This window comes from Gymnoscopelus braueri (genome assembly GCF_963280865.1).
Source record: "Gymnoscopelus braueri genome assembly, chromosome: 5".
NCBI lineage: Eukaryota > Metazoa > Chordata > Actinopteri > Myctophiformes > Myctophidae > Gymnoscopelus > Gymnoscopelus braueri.
In genome coordinates, this window is record NC_137606.1 from 35,740,928 (window position 1) to 35,764,113 (window position 23,186).

General features: G+C 41.4%; 2 protein-coding genes across 2 annotated transcripts; both read right to left on the reverse strand.

Annotated features, from left to right (window-relative positions):
• Positions 1 to 520: 520 nt before the first annotated feature.
• Positions 521 to 8,443, reverse strand: LOC308085008 (dehydrogenase/reductase SDR family member 13-like). The gene is made up of 5 exons (XM_080428024.1): positions 8,248 to 8,443; positions 6,680 to 6,798; positions 5,753 to 5,876; positions 4,791 to 5,117; positions 521 to 2,917 (listed from the first exon to the last, which is right to left on the reverse strand). Exons 1-5 carry the CDS (start codon positions 8,372 to 8,374, stop codon positions 2,658 to 2,660), a joined length of 957 nt encoding a protein of 318 aa, XP_080284150.1. The 5' UTR covers positions 8,375 to 8,443; the 3' UTR covers positions 521 to 2,657.
• A 1,860-nt stretch (positions 8,444 to 10,303) lies between these two features.
• ppm1da (protein phosphatase, Mg2+/Mn2+ dependent, 1Da) lies at positions 10,304 to 23,128 on the reverse strand. Its single transcript, XM_080427783.1, has 7 exons — positions 22,772 to 23,128; positions 20,676 to 21,053; positions 18,350 to 18,578; positions 16,507 to 16,631; positions 15,107 to 15,288; positions 13,916 to 14,140; positions 10,304 to 13,150 (listed from the first exon to the last, which is right to left on the reverse strand). Exons 1-7 carry the CDS (start codon positions 23,001 to 23,003, stop codon positions 12,719 to 12,721), a joined length of 1,803 nt encoding a protein of 600 aa, XP_080283909.1. The 5' UTR covers positions 23,004 to 23,128; the 3' UTR covers positions 10,304 to 12,718.
• Positions 23,129 to 23,186: the final 58 nt, after the last annotated feature.

Sequence of the window (23,186 nt, forward strand, 5' to 3'; positions counted from 1 at the left end):
TAAATATGAAGAAAGAAATTTACGTTGCGTTTAATACACTCATCGTGTATTGTACTGTAAGTTGTTTTTTGCTCATGTCATAAAAACATTTCCTGAACCAACCAGTCAATTTGTTTTGTTGTCCCCCTCTATAGTTTTGTACTAGTGAGACCAGAGGCAAAGCTCCATGCTCCAATTCTAATTTAAATGTCTTGTTATACATTTTACTTTTGTTGCCTTTGGAATCTGCATTGTTCATGGAATACTATTCTACAGTAAATGGGTACTGTACGTAAGGATAGATAGATATAGGTAGAGATAGATAGATAGGTAGGTAGGTAGAGATAGAGAGATAGATAAACAGACAGAGACAGACAGACAGAGATAAATAGATAGATAGACAGATTGACAGATAGACAGATATAGTATAGATAGATAGATAAATAGATAGTATATACACAAGGACTGATCAAAAGATTCTAAGAAGGCGTTTATTTTAAGGATTAATGCATTTATCCTGTATCATTATTATGATACCTTGATAGCTATTATGATTCCTTGCCACTTTCAAAAACAATGCTGGAAGTCTTTAACTGTTATGTGTTCTGCCATCAAATTAGTATGAATGGTTAGAATGACATCAAATCATCAAAAAGAAACACATGGGTTAAGATCGGGCTGAAACAGTTCAAATTGATGTAATCGATTATTAAAAAAATAGCCCACAATCAATAATTTAATAAAATAATCGGTTAATAAACAAGTTACAACCCATTTCTTTATTCAAAAAATAGTGAAAAAACTGATGCCATGCGTTGTGAGCTTGTAGACCCGCTATTTCACTATTTTTGCAAGAATCATTGTGCAACGAATTAAAACATAGTGCTTAATCAATTCGTTAACCACCCCTGGTTCGTTTAGTTTTTTATACACATTTAAAAAAACGCTTATCGATCATTCAATTAATCGAAAAAGTACTCGATAGAATAATCACTACAAAAATGGTTAATAATCCTCCTACAGAGGATGCAGTATCACTGGAGGGTTTTTCTCAAATGCTGAACAGGCTCAGACAGCAGTGAGTGAAGGAGAGCTGTCATACTGTCATATACACCAGTGGTTCTCAACCTTTTCAGGCCGTGACCCCCCAAAATAATCCTATTTGAACTGGGGACCCCCCACCCGATTGGCTATTTTCAAAATGTTTGCCTCTTCTATTATTTGACAATTTGGCCAATGTTTGACCAGTTTTTATAGTTTGTTGATTACTTTTGATGCAGTAAATTAATGGTCTCTTTTTTTTTAGGTATTAAAAAGGTCTAAAAAGTTGTGATATACACAAACAATATGGAGTCAGATCAGTCTCTTAATTCATAAATACACAAGTCCTGGTTTCACCATTTTCCCACAGCATGGAGTGATCTCTCCTAAATGTATACTTCAATGGAACTGAAGCCTGATCCATACGACACCAACGTGCAACGGAGCATAAATTAGGCTGTCCTTATAACAGGCTTGACTGACTGTTTGACTATACAAAGACACAAATATAGTGACTTAGATCAGTGGTTCTCAACGTGGGGTCCGGGGACTACCAGGGGTCCTTGAGGACTGAGAGGAGTCCCGATAAAAACTCGAAGAAAAACAAAATACGATAAAAAAAAGTTTACACAAGAACAAGGGAATACATAAGAAATGATAACTCATCATAGTTTGCCTGTTATCCCTACCAACCACATCAATATGGCATGGCATTCTGGCACAAATCTTATCCAATAATACAAAATATTCTACAATTTTGGTCAGAGAGACTAAATCAAATTCGGGGTCTGTGGCTCTAATATCGACTAAATTAGGGTTGTGGATATGAAAAGGTTGACTTAAAGGCTAATACTGTGTAGGCATCCTGCCAAGCAAGGGCCGTAAATCATCTTTGGTTTTTGGTCCTAATCCATGGATGATACTACCCGTTTACACCTAATATTTATTACTTTTCTATCTGTTCTGTGTTTCATACTGCAGTACTGTCAAGAAATTGAATTTCTCATGTGGGATCAATAAAGGTCTATCTATCTACAAGAATCAGGTATGAACTAAGTCAAGGAATCAACCTCATAAAACATCTGGCATACAACCACGATTGTCCACATTCATATGACCTTATGAAAACTGATGAGGATGTGAGATACCTTAACACATGTGGCATATACTGTATGTAACATACAAAGTTGCGCTATGTACTGTTTCTTTCATTAAACCTAAAAATAAAATAGAAACTGGATATGTAAATAAAGGGCAACTTTGCTGATATTTACAGTGAATCCTATAATTCTATTGTGAACCCAATGCGTGCTGTGTCGACAGCTCAAACGATATATCAGATTTCCACTTTTACTCATCACAACAGATCGTCACGATTCACCTTAAATACCGGTGAAGTTGCTCTTTAACCACTTAATCCCTATACACTTTGTCATACGATGAATAGCGAAAATAGCCAATATACAAGCTCACAACGTGTCGCATTACGACGCGTTGTGAGCTTATGGATCGGCCATTTAGTGAGGGGAGCCATTAGAAGTCTCTTATAAAGGTACAAATTTCTGTCTGAACTAGAAATTTCAGTTGTCCTCCATCGCGATATGACAATGTTACACAAGTCTCAACATCACAGTGTTTCAGGAGAGGCTGGTTAACCTTTCACTCACTTCCCACAGCTTCCTGGCCAATCCGTCATCACGCCCCTTGGCACCCGTTTCCCGCAGCGCACAGGAAAAGAAGTAGCGCCCACTGAGGGGTTCAATGCCCTCCTGAAGGGCACAGTGCAGGGTGGTCTGAGCGCCCCCTTCAGGGTCCAGGAAGAACAGCTTGGCCACAGGTGTCAGGAGAAGCCGCTGCCATAGGCTCATATTGCGACACAGTTCTGTATGGATGACTCCTGTAGACGGAAAGACGATTACTTGTTGTGGGACCCAACAACATGGGGGTGGTTCTGGTGCAGGGGTAGCCTCGCGTGGCCAGACAATATCACACGACACACTGCGTGGATATTAGTCTGGTCCCTATCAACGATAGATTTTTTCCCAAGGGGCGGTTACAAAAAGATCCAAACGGACTCTATTGGTTAGACCTAAACCAATCAGAGCAGTGCTTCCTTGTTCACGAACCAATCAGAGCAGTGCTTCCTTGTACGTCATTGCTCCAAATAAGGTGATAAGCCCGCCCACATTTGGATACTGGGCCCTGGAGAGAAATGGAATCTCTATGGAGGGGGGCCAGACCTAATCTGCCGAGGGCTAAAGTGCGATGCAATTTTGCAAAGGCAGATTCGTCTGGAACCAGGCTAGTGCAGGGGTGCAACAATTAATCAAACTAATCGATTTCAATAAAAGAAAAAAAGATTTGGGGAGAAACATTTAGGGCTAAAGTGGTTAAAGGTAGGGTAAGTGATTTGCGTTGGTTAAAATAATTGTTAAATAGCTCTTTATTCTGATAGTACTCATTGCTATAGAGTGTTTGTTCAGTATTAGGAGTCTCCTTGTCTCTCCAGCTCTTTATTAAACAGAAAATGCATTTTCGTTTCAGTTTCAGTTTAATTTCCAATTTTATCCAACCAGGACAGAGAACTCAATCAGGATATAGATTAAACAAGTGAAATTGGAAGTGATGACACTAAGAAATGAGCATGCAAAATTGGAACTGGAACACTATACAAATTAAGCTTAAAAATGGGTACTTTCTCCTGATTGGCTGAGATTTTGACACCTACCGAAAAATTTATGTTCTGTTTATTAAAGAGCTGGAGAGACAGGGAGACATCTGTTACTGAAAAAACACTCTATAGCAATGATTACTATCAGAATATAGTATTTTAACCTTTTAACAAAATACTTTTTGTTTTAACCAAAAAATATCACTTACCCTACCTTTAATCAGACATAAAAGAATAATATAAATATAATATATATAATTCAGAAACGTGCGTCTTAATTATTTCATTTATCGAAAAAGTATTGAATAGAATAATTGTAATCGATAGCCCTAAATATATATCTTTTTAAAACACCATATAATTACAAATAAAAACATGTTTAACTATTTAACACTGAGCTTTGGGTTCAGAATTGGAAGAGGTGTAGAGAGGTATTTTTGCCCGTTAACCTTAATTGGGACCCTCAGGTGCTAAACGTCCTTTGGACTGAATACTGGCCTAATTATTTTTTTATAGTTCTTTCAATTTAACGACTTTCAAATAACAGTGTCTTAACTTAACTTGTCACTTTAGCATCAGTGGATTAAAGCTGTCCAGAGGTTCTGAGTCTGATAACTAACCATATTAACTAACCAAAGATACTGTAGCACCAACATCAGAACAGTGCCAATGCTATACATTCTACTGGTTACAATATATTGAACGAACGTCTGGCAGAATCACTGAGCGGTGAGCCGGTGACACACCTAACACCTTGTTTAATTAGCACTCACAATGATTACTATGCCTCGAGCTGGACAATTTATCAATATTATGATATTTTGATATTAGGGATTTCTCTACTTTTTGATATGGCTTGTGGGATCTGCTATTTTAGCTAATTAACTTATTCTTTAATTAAAATAAATTGATATTATTGTCATAATATAATATTATCGTCACAATAACAATATTACAAAACAATATTATTATCGACATTGAGATTTTGTCCACATCACCAAAAACCTACTAAAAATCACAACGATTGCTAGTATAATAATTGATAACTACGCCAAGTGAAAATAGTTCCTCTCATATCTTTCACAGTGGTAACACTGACCTGGGTGCAGGCTGAAGCAGGTGACATTGGTGCCCTCGAGGCGGTTGGCCAGCTCCCTGCTGAACAGCACGTTACACAGCTTGCTGTTACAGTAAGCCCTGAAGCTGTGCCAGGCGGACTCCCCCGACACCAAGTCCTTTCGGGAGGCCAGGAGAGCGAAGTCAACGGAGCCGAAGCGGTGGAGAAGAGCCGACACATTGACCACGCGACTGGGACCGCACTGCTGCAGCCGCTCCAGGAGGAGGTTGGTTAAAAGGAAATGACCCAGGTGGTTGACCCCGAAAGCCACGCCAAAGCCATCCTCGGTGCGCCCTGGACCCATTACACCTGGACACAGTGACGCATTGCAGCCCCATTTTTTTTTTTTAATAAGACAGTTTATTTTTAGGTGAGGGGGAAGAATGATACGCGACAACTTTAGGAATTGAACCCTCCCAGATGATTGTGCACTTTACATAATGGTTGAGCCACTCAATCCAGATTTCACATAAACTTGTACCCAATAAACCATGTCACAAATATCAGCATCTTTGCTGTGTAACCCTCACAGTGCATTGTGGAATGGACACCCATTACAAGACACACCCCCATCACTCCAAAGACACAACCCCTTAACCCATTCAATCCAGGAACGCATCTGTGTCACTTTTGATTTCTTTGGCTGTTACAAAATAGCAGATATACAAGCTCATAGTGCGGCACTCGGTGCCGCACTATGAGCTTGTATATCTGCCATTTTTTAATAGCCAAAGAAATCTAAAAATTACAGAGATGCGTTCCCGGACTGAATGGGTTAAATGATTCAACATCAGGTGGCATGTCTCCATTATTATTATTATTTTTTGCACCTACTTTTCTGCCCACTTTACTGTATGTAGTTAAGGTTAGGCATTCATCATTCCTGTACCTGAAAATACATCTCTGCCTGTTCTATTAAAAGAGGTTTTCCTTTTCCTTGTTACCTGCATTGTTGATGAGCAGATCCAGTCTGGGCTCAGTCTTCAAGAAGGTTTCAGCAAAGGAGCGAACAGACCTCAGACTCCCCAGATCCAACTGCATGAACACCACCTCATTGCTCCCACTCTCCTGCAGAAGAGAATGAGGGGGAAAACGTCATTCCAAAATAAATGCTGCAGAGAAAGTTTGGCCAGGTTGTTGTGAAACTTGGTGGGACTTTTCAGACTGTCCCAAAGGGATCATTAACTTTTGGGTCAAAAAGGTCAAAGGTTACGATCGCAGTCATGGTCAATGTAAAAAATAAACCTACATAATCATCTATATTTCAGGAATGGATAGATGCATATGTATGTATAGTGTATTGTGGTTTTATGATAATGAAAATTGCATATTTTAATTACACATTACCTGTAAACATCAAATAGGGACAAGGTTTGAACATATCTACGGTATACAATATCTCTGCAGCACATCAGCTTCATGCTCTGTTCTGCAACTGTGTTAAATTGCTTCTTACCTATCAAATAAAATTCAAATAATAATAAATAAATGTAGAACATGAGATGTTGGTGCGGGGAGGGTTAGCACTAATAAGTGCATTTGCTAGTCTTTATGGCCATTCTCTACTACACCAATGTTCTGTATATTGATGCTGCTGTTTTCTGCACACCTAAAGTTATTTAAAATGTTCTACCCTTTACACTTTTTTTCTTATTACCACTTAGTATCCAACTATCCATGTATGATCATCTGTATTACCTAAATGTATAAGACGATACCTTATTTTATTAGCTATATAGGTCTAGGATGGACATCGTTAGTACAGTCTAGCAGAGTATGCTACGCCAATATTCAGTGCACATACTTGTATGAGGCATGTGCTGAATAAAACCTCTTGAATCTTGATTTGTTTATTCATGACTGTTTCGTACCCTCCTGATATCATACACAGCAGCTTCAGCTTTCTCCTTGTTGCGGCAGGCGAGGATGACCCTGGCTCCTCTCTTGGCCAGATCCAAAGCAGTGGCCTTGCCAATTCCAGTATTACTCCCTGGGAGGAAAATACACACCAGTATCAATTTTGAATATTACCAAATTCACTAGCCTTAGAATGGCTGATATACCATACATTGCATGTTAAAGTGGAGATAATTCTTTAGTAAACACACGTTTTCTGCCAGAACTTTCAAATGAATATGAAACTATGACAAGAGCTGAACCCAAGCGGCAGCAAAATTATTGGCCGAGTATTAATAGGCTACACATGGAGCGCAACAAATTAGAATGAGATTTATCCAGTGGTGTCAAGTAACTAAGCACATGTACTCAAGTACTGTACTTAAGTTAAGTATAATTTTGAGGTATTTTTACTTTACTAGAGTATTTCCAGTTTTCAGTACTTTTACTCCACTACAATTATTACAAAACTTTAGTTACTCATTTAGTTACTTTGTAGATTTTGATTATTATTACAAAACATACATTAACCACTTCAGCCATATACATTTCGGCCATTTGAAAATAGCCGATCTACAAGCTCACAATGCAACGCGATGTGACATATTGTGAGCTTGTAGATCTGCTATTTTCAAAGGATTTTTATACATTTGAAAACTTGTGAACGGTACATTCTGCATAATGAGTACTTTCTACTTGTGGTACTTTAAGTGCATTTACCAATACATTTGTACTTTTACTCAAGTAAATTTTGAATTCCGGACTTTTTGTATTTCTACATTGCAGTATTGATACTTTTGCTTAAGTAAAAAATTTAGTACTTTTTCCACCACTGGATTTATCCCTTCATGAAAATGTATTGCATGTGTCTATGGCTGTATTATGAAATACATGCAATGTATGGAAAATCAGGCAGTTAATTCTATAGACTCTCAAAGAACAGCAAAGTTTAGCACAATGCAAAACTGAGAAACGTTATACGGTTGCAACATTTTACAGTTGAAATAAATGAACAGGTTAAGTTGATACATGATGAATCAGTTTGATGTCTCAACATAACAACAACATAATGTTAGCCGCATAATTGCCTATTAAAGTCATATCTTTAAGGTTTTCAGGAAAGGAGTAATAAACAATCACTTTCTGCCTAAGTCATCTAGGTGACTTCAGACTTAAGCAATCATGAAGGGGGAAAACCATTTTGCCTAAGTCATGTTTATCTGCCTTTATTTCTATCTACCCAACTCTACTCTCCTAACACTGCTGATTCGTCCTGCCTTCTTGCCAATGTTCTCAGCGTATCAGAATCCTTGTTACATTCTAAATCATTTTCTGCCCAAGTAAAAACTTAGCCTCATAGCATAATTGGAATGTAACAAGCATTCTGATAGGTTGAGAGCATAGGCAATAAGGCACAATGAGCAGTGTTAGGAGAGTAGAGTTAGGCAGAAATGTCAAAAAATGACTTAGACAATGAAGCTATGAGGCTAACGAGTAGCCGTTTTGGCACTCAAAGCAGAAAGTACTAAAGAGAGCAGACCACCTGTCACTACGGCGGTCTTCCCCGTTAGCTTGGCAGAACTTGTACACCTGCCTCCTCTGAAAACATTATAATAAAGTATCAAATAAAAGACAACTGCTCCTGCCACGCAAGAGAGAAACACGGACATGGCTGCAGCTGCAAGTATACGCGCACATACAGGCACAACATGAACAATGAGGACAAACTGACAGAGAGAGACAAGGCGGCAAGCTACAATGCTTCACTGTTGTTCTCAATGCTTCTCTCTCTCTCTCTCTCTCTCTCTCTCTCTCTCTCTCTCTCTCTCTCTCTCTCTCTCTCTCTCTCTCTCTCTCTCTCTCTCTCTCTCTCTCTCTCTCTCTCTCTCTCTCTCTCTCTTCGTTTCACTGTTCTTCTTGAATGCACATCTACTGCTGTTGTCTTCCGGGTTCACGATGCTTGTAGGTTCCTCTATGTACCACTAGGCGTCGTTCGTTGCCTTTCTTACAGAGGTGGATGGATACAAAACGTTCTAAGCCAGTGGTTCTCAACAAGTGGTCCGGGCCCCGGGGACCACCAGTGGTCCTTGAGGGGGTTCCAGGGGGTCCCCAGCCAAATTAATAGTTAGAAACCAAATTGACCCTTATGTGTCTGTAACTCTGAGAGTGTACATTTGGGTCCAACGGGTCCATTTGGTTCCATTTGTACACTCCCAGAGTTACATGAACACTAATGATGATGATACTTCAGTGTAGATTGGGACCCCCAAGAAATTAAAATGGTTGAGTCCCTGGCATATCTTTTCAAATAGGGGTCCCATGGGCTAATATGTGTCAATTTGGTGGTCCTTGACACGAAAAAGGTTGAAAACCACTGTTCTAAGCTAGTCTCAAATCTCTCAACAGTCAACAAACATTGATGACACACCCAGCTTTGAAAGCCTCATTTGCATGGAGAAAAATATGCCTCTCAGCTAAGTGGTACTTGGCCAAAAAAAAAAGACCCCTGGCCTGCTCTCCATCACTTTGTATTATTATTTTGTGGCAGATGGTAATAACCTAATAGGCCTACATATTTTTAAATTTAAATATAGAAACATGCTAATTTGAAAACAAATGGAAATAGAAGTGTATATTTCAGCATATCTGGGTTTCAGTACCTCCACCAAGCCCCTGCAGCCATAGCTTTTGTATGACGTTCACCAGTTGAGCCACTAGATGGCAACGTGGTGTAATATTTGAACATAACCAGAAGCAATTTACGGTAGGTAAGAGAAGTTTATTAACAATGAAAATACAAAACCAAAGTCATGTTCATTATTCGGCAGCAGTAAAAAGTCACATTTGTGTAAATGCTAATAATTGTTGGGAACAATTACCCCCTACTGGAGTGATTTGAGGTCAATTTAAAAGGTGTATTTTCCAAAATAACATATTGGAGACTGACAGATGGCTTGTCAAATTAACAATTTTCAGTACTTCATACTGTATATGGCATTTTGCACTGTCCCAAACTACAACAATGTATTTTTAATTGACCACTTCAATTATTTATAATTAATATTATGTGTGTACAACATATTCCTGACTTCCTGCTTTTCATTATAGTTTTACATAATTAACATAGTTCTTATTTTGAAGACCACCAACTGGAACTCACTTAGGTAAAACTTGATTATTTTAGCTGGCAGAACTCTGGTCCTCCCAGTGGAGATCTCGGTGTAGTGTGGGTGGACCAGTCACAGAATTCCTTGCATCTTATAAGGGATTCTTTCTCAGAACACTTCAGAAGAACTTTTACAAACAGTGGCTTGTCAACTCATTGTACAAGCCACTAGTCAACCTGTCAAGGACTTTACACAAATAATGCAAAGAAAAGGGTAAAACAGATTTTTTTTGGTGTGGTTTTGGGGTGAAAAGACAGACTCAAACAAGTCACTATATAACATAGCATTTGTTGGCACAGTGAATGTGAATTACATCTAGTTATTCGTTTTGATTTGGCCCTAAAACTATGCAAGATGTTTAACTTTGTAAATTGCACACAATTCAAAGTGAAATCCACTGAATTTCTACAAAATGAATAAAAAATAAAAAAGATTCATAAAACCTTTTATTTAAGGTTCAATTCCAGATTAAGCATATTTCCACATTTATGCTGTTCACATGCACTACTTACTGTAAGCACAGCCATCTGCATAAATTATGGGACAAAGGGATGCCATAATTCAACAGCGTGGACCAGTTAACGTAAACACTTAAAAATACCTTAAAAATAGTATTAAATCTTTATAGAATCATGATCCCCAGCCCAGTAACAGGTAGGCTTGCATTCGCAGGATGAAATCAAATGAGCATCGTCATATCTCAAGACAAAACACTGTCAACTGAGCAACATCTGCTAAAACAACTCAATAAAGAATGCTACACATTGTTGTTAAAAATTGCACTTTGGTCTATCAAAATACAAAAGAAATATAAGAACAATAACTTAACAAGATCTCATAAATAACAAATGAGAGACCGTCATGCTGTGATGTCTAGCTTTATCAGATACCGTGAAAGCAAAACTGAGAGCAAGGCTTTAATTTGCATACTGTACACACTGCTTGCAACAGGGAAATCTGAGAACTCTGCCTCTTCCAGTCTCTCTTTTCATTTCATTTGAGACTCAAGCTATTGATTTCTTCTGTTATGCTAAAAACACTAGCTAAACAAACAATTATAGTCACTATTTTATATTTTATCAGTGCAAAAAAAATAAAAAATAAAAGACCTTTCTCAGATCACACTGTCCCACAATAACTTGTGAGTACATCCTTAACTGCATGAGCACAGGCTGCAGAATAGCACTTGGACTGTTAATTCAGTGGTATTCAGACTCTAGGGCATGAGGGAAGTGCAGGTGAGATGGAAACTTACCAAAGATAAATAATTGTTAAGCCCCATCACACAGCACTAGTTTGCGTGTTAACAACTTTGTAATTTGTACCTGTCTGGGGGGGGGGGGGGGGGGGATAAGCTGGTGTACAGTGGAGTGATGACACTCAGCTGTACTTACAATGTTACTTGCCGAATACATGCTCCCTCAAAGTGAATTGAAACTATTCCACTGGCCATAAGCTCCTATTACATGTTACTGTATATTTGCTCCGTTTTCCGAATCCACTTGTAAAACATATAAATGCAAACAGATACTCAGGGAAAACTAAAAACACTCACATTCTTGCTCCATTCAAACATTAGACAGCACCATTTAACATATGAAACAACACACGGCGCTTAAACCCTGGTCATCGACAAACTTTTGTAGGCTACAACTGGTTTTCTATACTAACTAAGTTAATTGCATTCACAAGGTGACCTCGTCATTAATTAAGTGGGACACTTGATGAAAACAAGTTCATTATCATGGAAGGACAGAAAACCAATTGTCACTTTTCATTGCGGACATTTTGACGTGTCATAGATTGGTAAACGCAGCTGAAGGTAAAGTTATACATTTTTGCTGTGTTTCTTTTAAGTGTTGCTTTGCGCCAGCATCAAGTAAACTGTACAGGAGTTGTGCATGCTGGTACACAGTAAGGGCTAAAACAACAACGCAATTCACGTTATTACCGTCAGCTGTGTTTACCAACAAAGCATGCTTTGTTTGCGTCAAAACATCCTGTCTGTGAAAAGGGTTCGATGTCAAAGGAACAGGGCTAAAGCCCAGCATTGGGACAAAGACAGTGCAATCTGCCCCCAACAAAACAATGGCAACATCATAGTTTGTACATACAACTATTAATTAGCTTACTGGTTCTGACCATAGCAGCACCTTTGATTTTGTGTTAAAGACAAGTCTCATCCAGCGATTAGAGCAAAAAACTAACATCTATTTAGGTGAGGAACGAGTGAGGTTAATTTCAAGATAAAATGTGACTTATGGAGGTGGAGGATTCTCATATTTTATCAGAGTGTAATAAAACAGTGTATAAAAATATATTGATTTGTTTTAAAGGAACATTTTTACCGCTTAATACTTGCCTAAAAATCCGGAATATTTACATTAACATAATTGTTCATACATATTTCATACAATTGTTTGCATAATAGGGTGAAAATGACACAAATATCCTCTATTTTCCGGAAGATTTAAAGATAAAGACAACTGTAAATTTGGGCAACAACTTGAACTACAGATAAATCTGACAACAGAGGTATGAAGAGGGCAGAGCCCATTGTTCCACAATGTCCAACACAACACAGAGCGGCTTCCAACGTCAAAATAGGCTGGCAAGATGCCATTCGTCAATAACGAGCACAAATCCAGAGGCAACACCGATACTGGACTTTCTAATTTAGTTCTAAAAAAAAAGAAGACCCAAGACAAACAAGAGTTTGTGGGCAGGAGGAGGCAGCATGTTTGTGTGTGCATCCCCGTGCATGTACTGTGTGTGTGTGTGTGTGTGTGTGTGTGTGTGTGTGTGTGTGTGTGTGTGTGTGTGTGTGTGTGTGTGTGTGCGTGTGTCTCAGCACACACACACTGTGGTCTTTCCATGCTGCTGGAGCAGGACAGGGACATTGTTGGACGTCTGTTTCTGGTCATTTTCCTCGATGTGTGTGTCCAGGGGTATCCTGTCACCGTGTCTGAGACACGCTTTCTTGGTCGACTGGGACGCTGCCACCGCCGCTGGTCCATCGACAGTCCTTTTGCTACTGGTCGTCCTGGAGACGTCCCCGAGCCCGGGCCCCGTCCCCTGGGCGGAGCCCTCGGTCAGGGGCGAGTTGGAGCGGGCTGGTTCCATGTCGCTGTCCATCGGGAGTGGGGCGAAGGGGCCCGACGGCGACAAGGACAGGTCAAACAGGCTGCTGCTTCCTGATATGCCTGATAGGCCATCCATTCGTTGCAGCGTGGGGAGGAGTTCACAGACGGCCGCGGGAACATCCACCTCTGAAAGACGCTGTGGGAGAGAGAGAACAGACATCAGATGTAAGATAAGAAAGAATGTGTTTTGAGGAAGCCTACAGACACAACAGCTATGTACATGCAGACCACTCAGCAACTCTTCCTCATGTAGCAACGCTGCTTTGCTTTGTCTGTATGCTTCGTCCGTAAGCCTCATTAAAACGTGGGAGGAAAATTGTCCCTGTGTATAACATTTGAGGACATCATAGACTCAAAAAGTATAGATAGGTCTTGAGTGCCCAACTTCTCTACAACACTTATTTGCTTGAATAACGAAACAGTGCATCATCATATGGAACAAAAGCATCATGGAGGCCCCCATGGATTGATTATTTCCTCTGTGTTTGATATGGAAGCACAAGTGTAGTTATCAATGGAAATGTCTGTTCGATACATTAATTTCTATGAAGGGAATTTCAAACATGGGGATGAGTTACTATGAGTAACTGGTATGTAAATTCCCATCTATGAAAATGTCCTGGATTTGCGATTGAAAGTATACTTTAACCACTTAAACCCTATACAATGTATTTGGTTGACCGGGGTCCCCCAGGGGTCTATACTTGGTGCCCTCCTTTTTTCCCTCTACACCAAATCTCTTTGCCGCAAATAGCCGAACTGCTATTTTCGTAGAATGTTCGCCTATTTATGCCCAGAACGTTCCTCCTGGGAGGGGCATTTTGACACTTCAGGGAGCGTCTTTGCCACCGTGTATAATCCCCTCACACTTCCCTCATCCTTTCATCTCCCCTGTGCTCACCTGGATAAGCGGTGTGTCTGAGCGGGAGAGGGAGGGGGGGGGGCACTGGGACACCTTGGCCAAGTTCACCAGCACCTCCTCATGGTGAAGTGTTTCCTGGGAGACACCGGGTTCCTGCAGGGCAATGACGATGGCGCTGGTGTTGTCGGCACGGAGCATCCTCTGGCGCCAGCGCAGAAGGGCGTGGCTGACCAGCTGCCGTGCACTTGACACCCCGCATGGAGCCTGTAGGAGAGGGTGTTATCACAGAGATAGCTGCTGTGATTTTACTCCTTAAAACTTAAAGCTTTAAATTAGAGCTGTCTTGATGATAGCGATGCAATGATTCTCGGTTTAATATTGAACCATACGGTTTCACCATCCACAGTTCAATACGCGCTTGTGAATTCAGCATTTTCAGCTTCGCAATTACATTTAGCATTACTACTTTACACGCATTTACTGTTGAATTGGCACTGTGTCTGTGTCGCCCAAGAAATCCAAGTCCCTGCAAGTGAATCCGACGGTGTTGCTTGTATATATAAAAAACACATGGTGGTGAGCTTGATCGGCGAGCGACACTGTCAGATTAATAAATGAGCATATAATTAGCCTACTGCGTTGACAGGTAACCAAGGTGATGTCTGTTAATGTCTTGACTTGCTGTAGCATGAGTTCATTTAGATGTTTAGTTATTTCCAACACAGTAGCTAGAAAAAATTACACATGACAGCAGAGAGGGACTTTCCTTGTGTTGTAAGCGTAACATTTTTAAATGTTTTTCTTTGCAACAGTCCCTCCCCTTCGCACAGTGAAGTCAGAGTCTCAATGGCTCTGGGTGAGTGACATATATTTTTATACAGGTTTGTTTTTTCCTTGACAATAATGTCAGGCAGACAATGATGTTGTCATACTGGAATGTGTCTGAATGGAAAAACATGTTTTTTTCTTTTTAACTGTGCCGAAACTGAACCAAAACCGTGACCCAAAAACTGAGGTTAAAACAGAACCATGGGCTAACTGAAGGGTTGCATACATATTTTGTATGACATTTGTGATTAATCACATATTTAATCCCATGCTCAAGTGAGTAAGCTGCTAAAACAAAAAAACTTAAAAACAAACAGTGCCCCAAGGCAAAGCAAGGCATCCATGATGACAGACGACCGCGATTCGGTCTCCGGTCATAATCTGTTCCCATGCTTCACTCACCATAGCCTCGTCGTTGTCCTGGCACATGGAGACGGCGTCCTGTGGTGGCACCATGTTCCACAGGCCGTCACTCCCCAGGATGATATAGCGGTGCTTACTGGGGTCCAGGACCACCACACTGGTGTCTGGCTCCGGGGACACGACAAACTCCCCACTGTAGAAGTCGTAGCTCCATAGGTCACCTGCAATGTGAGAGCCTAAGCTTAAGTGGCCAGCGGGAGAACATAGCCGACTCAATACAGTCACATGACATGACAGTGTTCAGAAACTCTTTGTATGACTCCTATGGGACAAGCCTTCTAGAAGAGGTTCTGTGTGTGTGTGTGGGGGGGGGGGGTTCAGTCGGATGCAAATGTTGCCAAAAAGTGTGGCTTTTTTTAAGGACAGCAGGCGAACGTCCCCAATCAAACTGTGGGCGGTGATTATGTGGCCAACACAATACCCGGTCAACCATCTATGCTCACCTGAATATTTCATTGAGCGTGGCTATTGCGCCTCCGTTTACTTAGCAGTTACAGGTTAATCATCTTGGGAATAGTATTCTTGAAAGAGAGAGCTAATTGGTTCAACATGAACCATTCAACCAACTGAAAATAACCGAGAAGCAAGATAACGCACTCCTTTGGTTAACGACTACAAGAATGTAGAAAATGCAGAAGTGGATGACTCCAACTAGAACACGGCTTTAGAGTTCAGCCTTCTGTCAACATCTACTGACACATGCAGAGGAAGGCTGAAGGGCCAAAACGTGTTTGTTGTCCTCTCTGACTGCTGCTGCGACTTATTAAACATTTGAAGAGACATTAAACTTGTGAGTGCGGTTGTTCTTTTGAAGTTCATTGTTGCTGGGAATGTGCACCGGACAGAGGTCAAAGACAGTTCACTCTTAATGGTTGAGCACGCCTAGCCTTTGAAGGAACATCTACTGACAGACACAACTTAGCAGTGACTAGACCAGGGAAACCTTAAGACCACCCAGCCAAGGTCAATAACAGCTTCCAAACTGAACAACTATTTATCATGATCTCACAATAAAGGAAATGATTCTATGTATTGTGGCCCATCCTGCTGTGTGGTTCCAGAATGACTGCTTGAATCAAACATTAAAATACTGTGGCTATAGACAAAACAGACCAGGTAAAGGAGGTGTAAGAGGAGGAACAGGACTACAGAATCAGATAACCATATTGTTTTATTTATTCATTCATATTTCATCTTGTAAACCTCTCTTTAACCACTTCAACCTACAAGCTCACAATGCATTGCATCGTGACGCACTATGAGCTTGTAGATACATTTTTGCATTTACATTTTGGACAATAATAACTCTAAAAAAAACTCTAAACTCTATGTTTTTTACTGAAATATCGATATCGAACAAGTGTAGTTGACGACCTTACCCAAAGCTCTGGCCACGGCCAGGAAGGGGATCTGGTCGATGACAGTGCTGCGGCGAACAGGGCCGTTGTGACTCAGTCTGGGTCTCTTCCACACCACCCGGTTCACTCCAGACTTCTTTATAACACTGAGAAGAGGAGAAAACCAAGTTAAATACTCCTTAATAACCAAGTTAGCAGGGCACCCAGTGGCTAAAGGCCTACTCGAATGTACTGACCACAGAATTACAACACCCGAGTTTGATTCCTGTCCCAGGAGGATCTGTTGCACTGCACATCTCACCAGGACGCTCATCTGAGCCAATTTTCCGTTTGAAGAAAATGCAAAATGGCAGAAATTAAATCTAGTCTGGCTGAAATGGCCATGGTCTACATGGGGAGTTGTGTCATGATCCAAGATATCCAGGAGGGAAAACTTATCATTATTGTATGACCTACAGTTCAAGAGGTATAGGCCAAAATGTGAATCGGCCTGTTATCACGCTACATATGAGGCCGATTTTGGGGTAGGGGTTCTTCTTTGGCCTACTGGAGTGTGCATGCAAAGTTTCACGCCGATCAGTCCAGTGGTGCCCGAAATTAGCTGCTCAAAGACTTACAGACACGAAAACATAATCCCCGCCCCAGCTGTTATGGCCTGGCAGAGATAAATATTAACATTTTGGCTTGCCGACCAAAGTGGCTGGTGGATTTTTTTTAAACGCAGGAGGATTTTGTACCGGCCAAAAATAATAAATAGCCTTTTAGTATTTTGCTATGTGTTGATATTAATATATAATACACTCATGAAGTTTGACAAGTTACAAAATCAAACCCCATTGGGGGGTCCAGGGCATGGCTTGATGATCTACCCTGGTAAATGTATCAAGCTAACAGAGTAATACTGTTATCATTTAATGACATACTATATAATACACTCATATACAGATATTGCTACACGCCAGATTGACTTGAACGTTTCCTCATTGTTAGTCTCTCCTCATTTCCCAGCCAAAGAGTTAACCTACATGCCTTTGGTGGGTGATGAATTGTATTCCCTGTAAATATGTGGTCAACATAAAGATTATATGTCAATACAAGGAAGTAGTTCAATGGTCCTCAAATAATTAAAAACCAAGCAGGATCTGAAACTGTTGTTGAATAAGAAATCAATAACCAACACATTTAAACACAAAACTTGTGTAGTGGATTTCTGTGGCTGTGTCTAAAGGCATTCTTGAGCCCCTAAAAGAAGCATCTCATGGCCTACTTTTTGGGCCACGACCAGCAGGTTGAGAAACACTGGTTTAAACAACGATACAGCATTTAATCTTTCCTACAGTCTTTTCTCACATGCTGATGTATAGCGCCAGATCTTTAACTACAGATATTTGTTATGAGCCATGCATGCGCCAACCCGTCAGTATCACTATCTTATCAGCAGACTTGCTGGAGACACAGTAACAGATGCTACCCCCTGAGCGAGATACTCGATTTGCTATTGTGCAAATGTGTGCTCATTGCAGGTTGGAGGCTTGAGGTCTCTCTGTGATGTCCTCACTTACCCTTTTGTTAATGCAAATAGCTTGGGAGATGAGAGAACTCCATTTTTACGTCATTCAGTACTTCTGATAGTTTTTTTCGGTCGCTCCTCCTGCACCCCTAGATGTCCTGACTGTCTGAACTAGATCGGAACGAGCATGTATTGACCTTTAATCAATTGCCTTACATGATGACACCTTCTTGTCTGACAACTATACAACATTCCAAGACTGCAACCCGGTTTCTGTTATATATTGCTGTAAAAAAATGAAAATCCTATTAAAAAAAATCAACAACTATTGTTAACTTCCAGGTTAAATCTCACCTTCCCCCCAACCCCTCGATGCGCTCTCTCTCACGGGGTAGCTCAGGTTTGTGGTCCTGGGTGACCTCGACGGCTCTGATGAACTGGTCCAAGGGATCATCCTGGACACCAAGGACCACCGCCGAGTCCCCTACATGGGCCACATACATACGCTGGCCCCTGATGATCACCACACTGGCCGTGGTGCCGGATGTGCTGGGGAGCCCCGTTAGGGTCTTTGGCCACTCCGCTAACAGGAAAGATTAACATATAACAGAATCAAAACAAGCAAATAGTAAACACGTGCCCTTTCCAATCCAAAGACGCAGTGGCATGTTGTTCTGAAAAATTAATGCCTGCTGCTCATGATGTTGCAATAGCAATTACAAAATTGTCTGCCGAAATTTTCCTGTGGCTCTGGCTCAACAAAGTTGGATCAAACTCTGAAACTAATATTTCCAGATCAATTGCATCAAGATACAGAAACCCCATTGATTATTTCTCACCTCAAATCTTTTCAGAAACATATTAGTGGCCTGTTTAGGCGGAATAAGTGAAGTCCTATGCTTACCTGTGGATAAGAGCGCCTGCTAAAAGCTTAAATTGTAAATTGTAAGATTGAACAAAAAAACTGACAGTTCGACAACAGAATAAATAAAGGAAGTCAGATGATAGATGAACCAAACTTTCACAGACAGTTACTTCATCTCGCAGAGCCCAAAGTCTAAATAACTTGACAGTTTTGCTGTGAAAAAAGGTATTTGCCTGCAACTGTAACTGTTTCAAAGTGTATTTAATGTTCTAGGCTACTTAACACAAGAATGACCAACAGCTGACCACAATAATCATATAAATGTCCAAAGTCTACCTCTTGGACACGGACTCACCCCGGCATGAAATGTTTCAGTGGATCATGTGTTCTATGTACACAAATGACACAACCCCTGGTTTGCTCAGCTGTTCAGCCCACATGATGACATGCCTGGGCAAATATATCACACTCAGACTCAGGAAGCATCCTGTGTTTACTTCAGATAACCAGAATACATGTGCAGTATGGGGTAAACACAGGGATAGCCTATGAAGCCTACTGAACACATGTTGATAACTATATATTTATGTACTAATATTGTTATGCAGAGGTGGAAGCTAACTATTTACACAAGTATTGTACTTTCATCATGGGACCACCATGAAAATAAGCCCCTGGGCTTTGGCCTGTGTATATCCTTTTGAAGTATTGTATTTTCTTACATTTATTCCCTTTTCAATAACAATTCCAAAGGTGCTGTAATATATAATCATTACAGAGAATCCATTTACAAGCTTGAATTTTATAGTGTTCCAATTCCAATTTTGTCTACTTGTTGTAGTTTTTGTCTCGTTTTTTATTTCATCACTTCCAATTCCACTTTTTGATCCTGTATGCTGTTGCTGTTTGAGTTCTTCTCTCTTCTGATTGGATGAAATCGGTATTACGACCTCCACCGGAGGGCACAGATTGGGGCCTTGGTGACTTTACAGACATTGTGATAATGCTACTTTTAGTTAAGTAACAAAACTGTGGTTCCACCACTGAAGTTACGTTTTTCTAAAAGTAGTTGAACAATTTGGTGTGGAATAAATATGGCCAGAATTCAGGCTGAATCTTTAAAGGTTTAATGACATTCACTTTTACACCACATTCAAAGTCTTTGTCCTGGTCCTTCAAAAGTGTACAAAAAGTTTTAAGTGAAAATTCCATTCCAGTGATCCATGGCAGGTGTTTTTCTCTCACATTTCTAAAGCCTTTTCAACTGCAATGAAAAAAGAAATCTTTGCCTGCGGGTGTCGCTGGTGAGGGATTTTGCCTGTCAATCATCGCCTCTGCTCCGCCCCCCCCAAAGGAAAGGATAGGGGAGGGGAGGGGCGAGGAGGAGAGTGGGCGGGATTAATCGACTGTGACCTCACTGTCGAAGGGCCAAGCTCAGATTACTTTTCAGCCTAATTATTCAGAAAACCCCAGACCACAGAAAATCCACTGAATGTTCTAAGTTCATTTTTTTTGGGTGTAATTGAGGTCATAAAACCCCAAATAAAACATTGAAAATAAAAAAAGTGAAAATGAATGTCATGATACCTTTAAGCTGTGTGCCCCCCTGCCCCCCTCCACTCCAAAGCGACACACACACACACACACACACACACACTATCATATATGTATTTTATATGACATTCTTGGATAACCCACACACACATGATTGTTTTGGCTGACATTGTTTCACGTCTATAATTTACGGCAAACATTTAAATAGTCAACAATTTCACCCAACAAACAACGTCAGAACATCTCCGAAACAAAACGTACGTAGCTTTTTCCACATGGCGTGGTGACAGGCGACGAATCCTTTCCGGATGGCCGAGCACACCTCCTCGTCGCACTTAGACCAGAACCCCCGCTGCTTCTTTATGAACTCCCACAGATAGTCCCGGGCGAACTCCGCCGCCTCCCGGCCTCCGTGGCCGTCAAAGACGGCGAAGTAGGCCACCGAGCGATGGGGATGCTGCTGCTCCGCCGCCTCCTCCTCCTCCCCGCCGGCGGCGGAAGGGCTCCGCTCCTCCGTCTGTACCGACGTGATGCTGCTGCTGCTTTGGTCGTCGCCGTGCGCGAGAAGTGCAACGCACGCAGCGGCCGCAGATGCACACGACGGGGGGGTCGTCTCGGCGGGGTCTGCAGTCCGGTGCTCTGGATGTTGTTGATAGAATAAAATAAAGAAACTCTATCTTGTTATAATTAGACTGTGCCTTGACCCTGGTATAAATCCTCACAGAAACAAAACACAGACGACATGATCTTTGAGTATATTGAATGATGACTTTGCATAGAGAGAGAAAGAGGACGTCAAAGTTACATCTGTCTACCAGAATTGAGGAGGAGCACCCATGGAGTGCGGACTAAGTGCGGAGTCAGTGTTCGCTAGGGTCTCACAGCAGACGCATGCTCCAAATAACTCCACACTTTACACAAAAATTGCTCAGTATTCTGGCTATAACAATAGCTGCTTTCCGCACCGTTACTGTACTTACACGATGTACAGTTTGTATAAAACTTCATTATTGCTCAAGCGTTTTGGCCACTAGGTGGCCCTAGCGCCGGAAGTGCTCTGACGCAATATTCGTCACACAGCAGCTACGCCCAAATATGGAGTGTGTTGTCTAACCTCAATGTGTCATCATAGCATCAGGCACAAACAAATCACTCAGCTCCAAATATGCCCACAAAAGGGGCCATGCCCATATATAGCCATATATACTAATGACATCAGGGATCTCGATGTATGCCCATAAAAGGAACAAGGACTGACAGATACAGAGTATCACCATATATGGCTATATCAGTCGGGTTGGTGGTGCAACGTAGGCGTCAGGGCTGCGTAACGGTCCGATCTCTAGACGTGAGGGCATAGAGTTAAAAATAATAGAGAGGGCACCCGAAATCCCCTCCCATCCACTTGCATTGAGGTGCTCACTCAGCGCATGAAGCAAATTCACCCCTTCTTCCGGGTTGGAAAGTGTGATGGGCGTAGCCTATTTGGGGCCACTATGATACGTTCTGCGTCACAGAAGTGACGCGTTTTACGTCACAGAGGTGCGCGGCCCCGTGCGCAAGCTTGTGCGCAAGCTCGTGAGTCGAGCCCATTGGTCGAAACAGTTTTTGCTCGTACATTGTGCAGTGGCCCCGTCCGTTTAAGCTGCAGTACCTACGAATGGCCAGCATGTCCATTTCGCTTCAATGCAACCACTGGGTTCTGGGGGCTTGCGTGAGGGCCGCGACGTGAGGGCCACGTAGCGGCCCGAACTTCTAGTTACAATTAATGATGACTATGAAGTATCTCTCATGTCATGATGGTAAAAGTTCTCTCCGAGGTGGAGTAGAATGGCAGACAGATTTAAACCATTCTTATGGTAACCAGAGCAACGTACCGTGGTTTCACAAAGATGACATAATGTGTTATTCACAAAGATGACACAATTTGGTTATATATTAATGGCACCACCAAGCTATATCTTCAGCTGGACTGAGGTTCTTCATCTGATGACGTCACCTTCCTTCATAATTAGGCTTAATCAAGTGCTGTCATGTGGCATTGGTAACCTAAAGTTCGGTGATGACCTGTTACTGTAAACATTTTCTACCTTATCTAACTTCCAGGAGGCAAATTAGTTAAAACAATGGCACCCAAAGAGAAGAAACACTGCACAAAGTGTACAGGGCTTGGGGAGCAAAGACGGAGCAAAGACGAGAGACACTGCTTATCACCAGGCAGTGCTGTAGTGGGCACACAGTTCCAACCATATTAACATTATATCAATAAGTGGACATGATTGAGTTAGGCCAAGACGGCATGCTAAAATATGATGGCAGAAATTAAGATCATTCATAAATAGATAGTTTTTCCAGACCTATCAGTTGTGTTGTTGTTGTTGTTGTTATTGTAGTGTCACCGGCGGCAGCAACGGAACCATCGGCGGAGTCACCGACCCCCGGCGGACCGTCGCCGCCGTCTCTCTCGGCCACCCTCGCCTCGTCCTCTCCCGGTTCGGGCTCCACTACGACCTCGGTGACGTCCTCCATGTATTTCCTGCCTCCCTGGTCCGTGAACACGCTCACCCGCATCAGCAGTGCGTTCTCCATGTTTTGAAGATTAGTATTGGGTTTCGTGTTGATATCATACAAAAAGGAAAAACCGTTAAAATTTGGACAAAAGCTTGAGTTTTTATTGCAGCGGAGCGAATAGCCTTTGTTTATTTTCCAGCCCAGTAGGCATGCTCAGACATGCTCAAATGAGAACCCAAACGCAATGACGTCAGAACATCG

Bases quoted from the DNA above. Each gene is read 5' to 3' on its own strand.
- ppm1da (XM_080427783.1), bottom strand. From the start codon at position 23,003: ATGGAGAACGCACTGCTGATGCGGGTGAGCGTGTTCACGGACCAGGGA. The intron at 18,579-20,675 runs GTACGTTTTGTT...CTTTCCTGTTAG, and splicing joins CGCCATGTGGAAAAAGCTAC to CGGAGTGGCCAAAGACCCTA. The intron at 15,289-16,506 runs GTAAGGTCGTCA...CTCACATTGCAG, and splicing joins GGCCGTGGCCAGAGCTTTGG to GTGACCTATGGAGCTACGAC.
- LOC308085008 (XM_080428024.1), bottom strand. From the start codon at position 8,374: ATGTCCGTGTTTCTCTCTTGCGTGGCAGGAGCAGTTGTCTTTTATTTG. The intron at 5,877-6,679 runs GTACGAAACAGT...TCTCTTCTGCAG, and splicing joins CTGTGTATGATATCAGGAGG to GAGAGTGGGAGCAATGAGGT. The intron at 2,918-4,790 runs GTCAGTGTTACC...TTCCGTCTACAG, and splicing joins CTGCTTCAGCCTGCACCCAG to GAGTCATCCATACAGAACTG.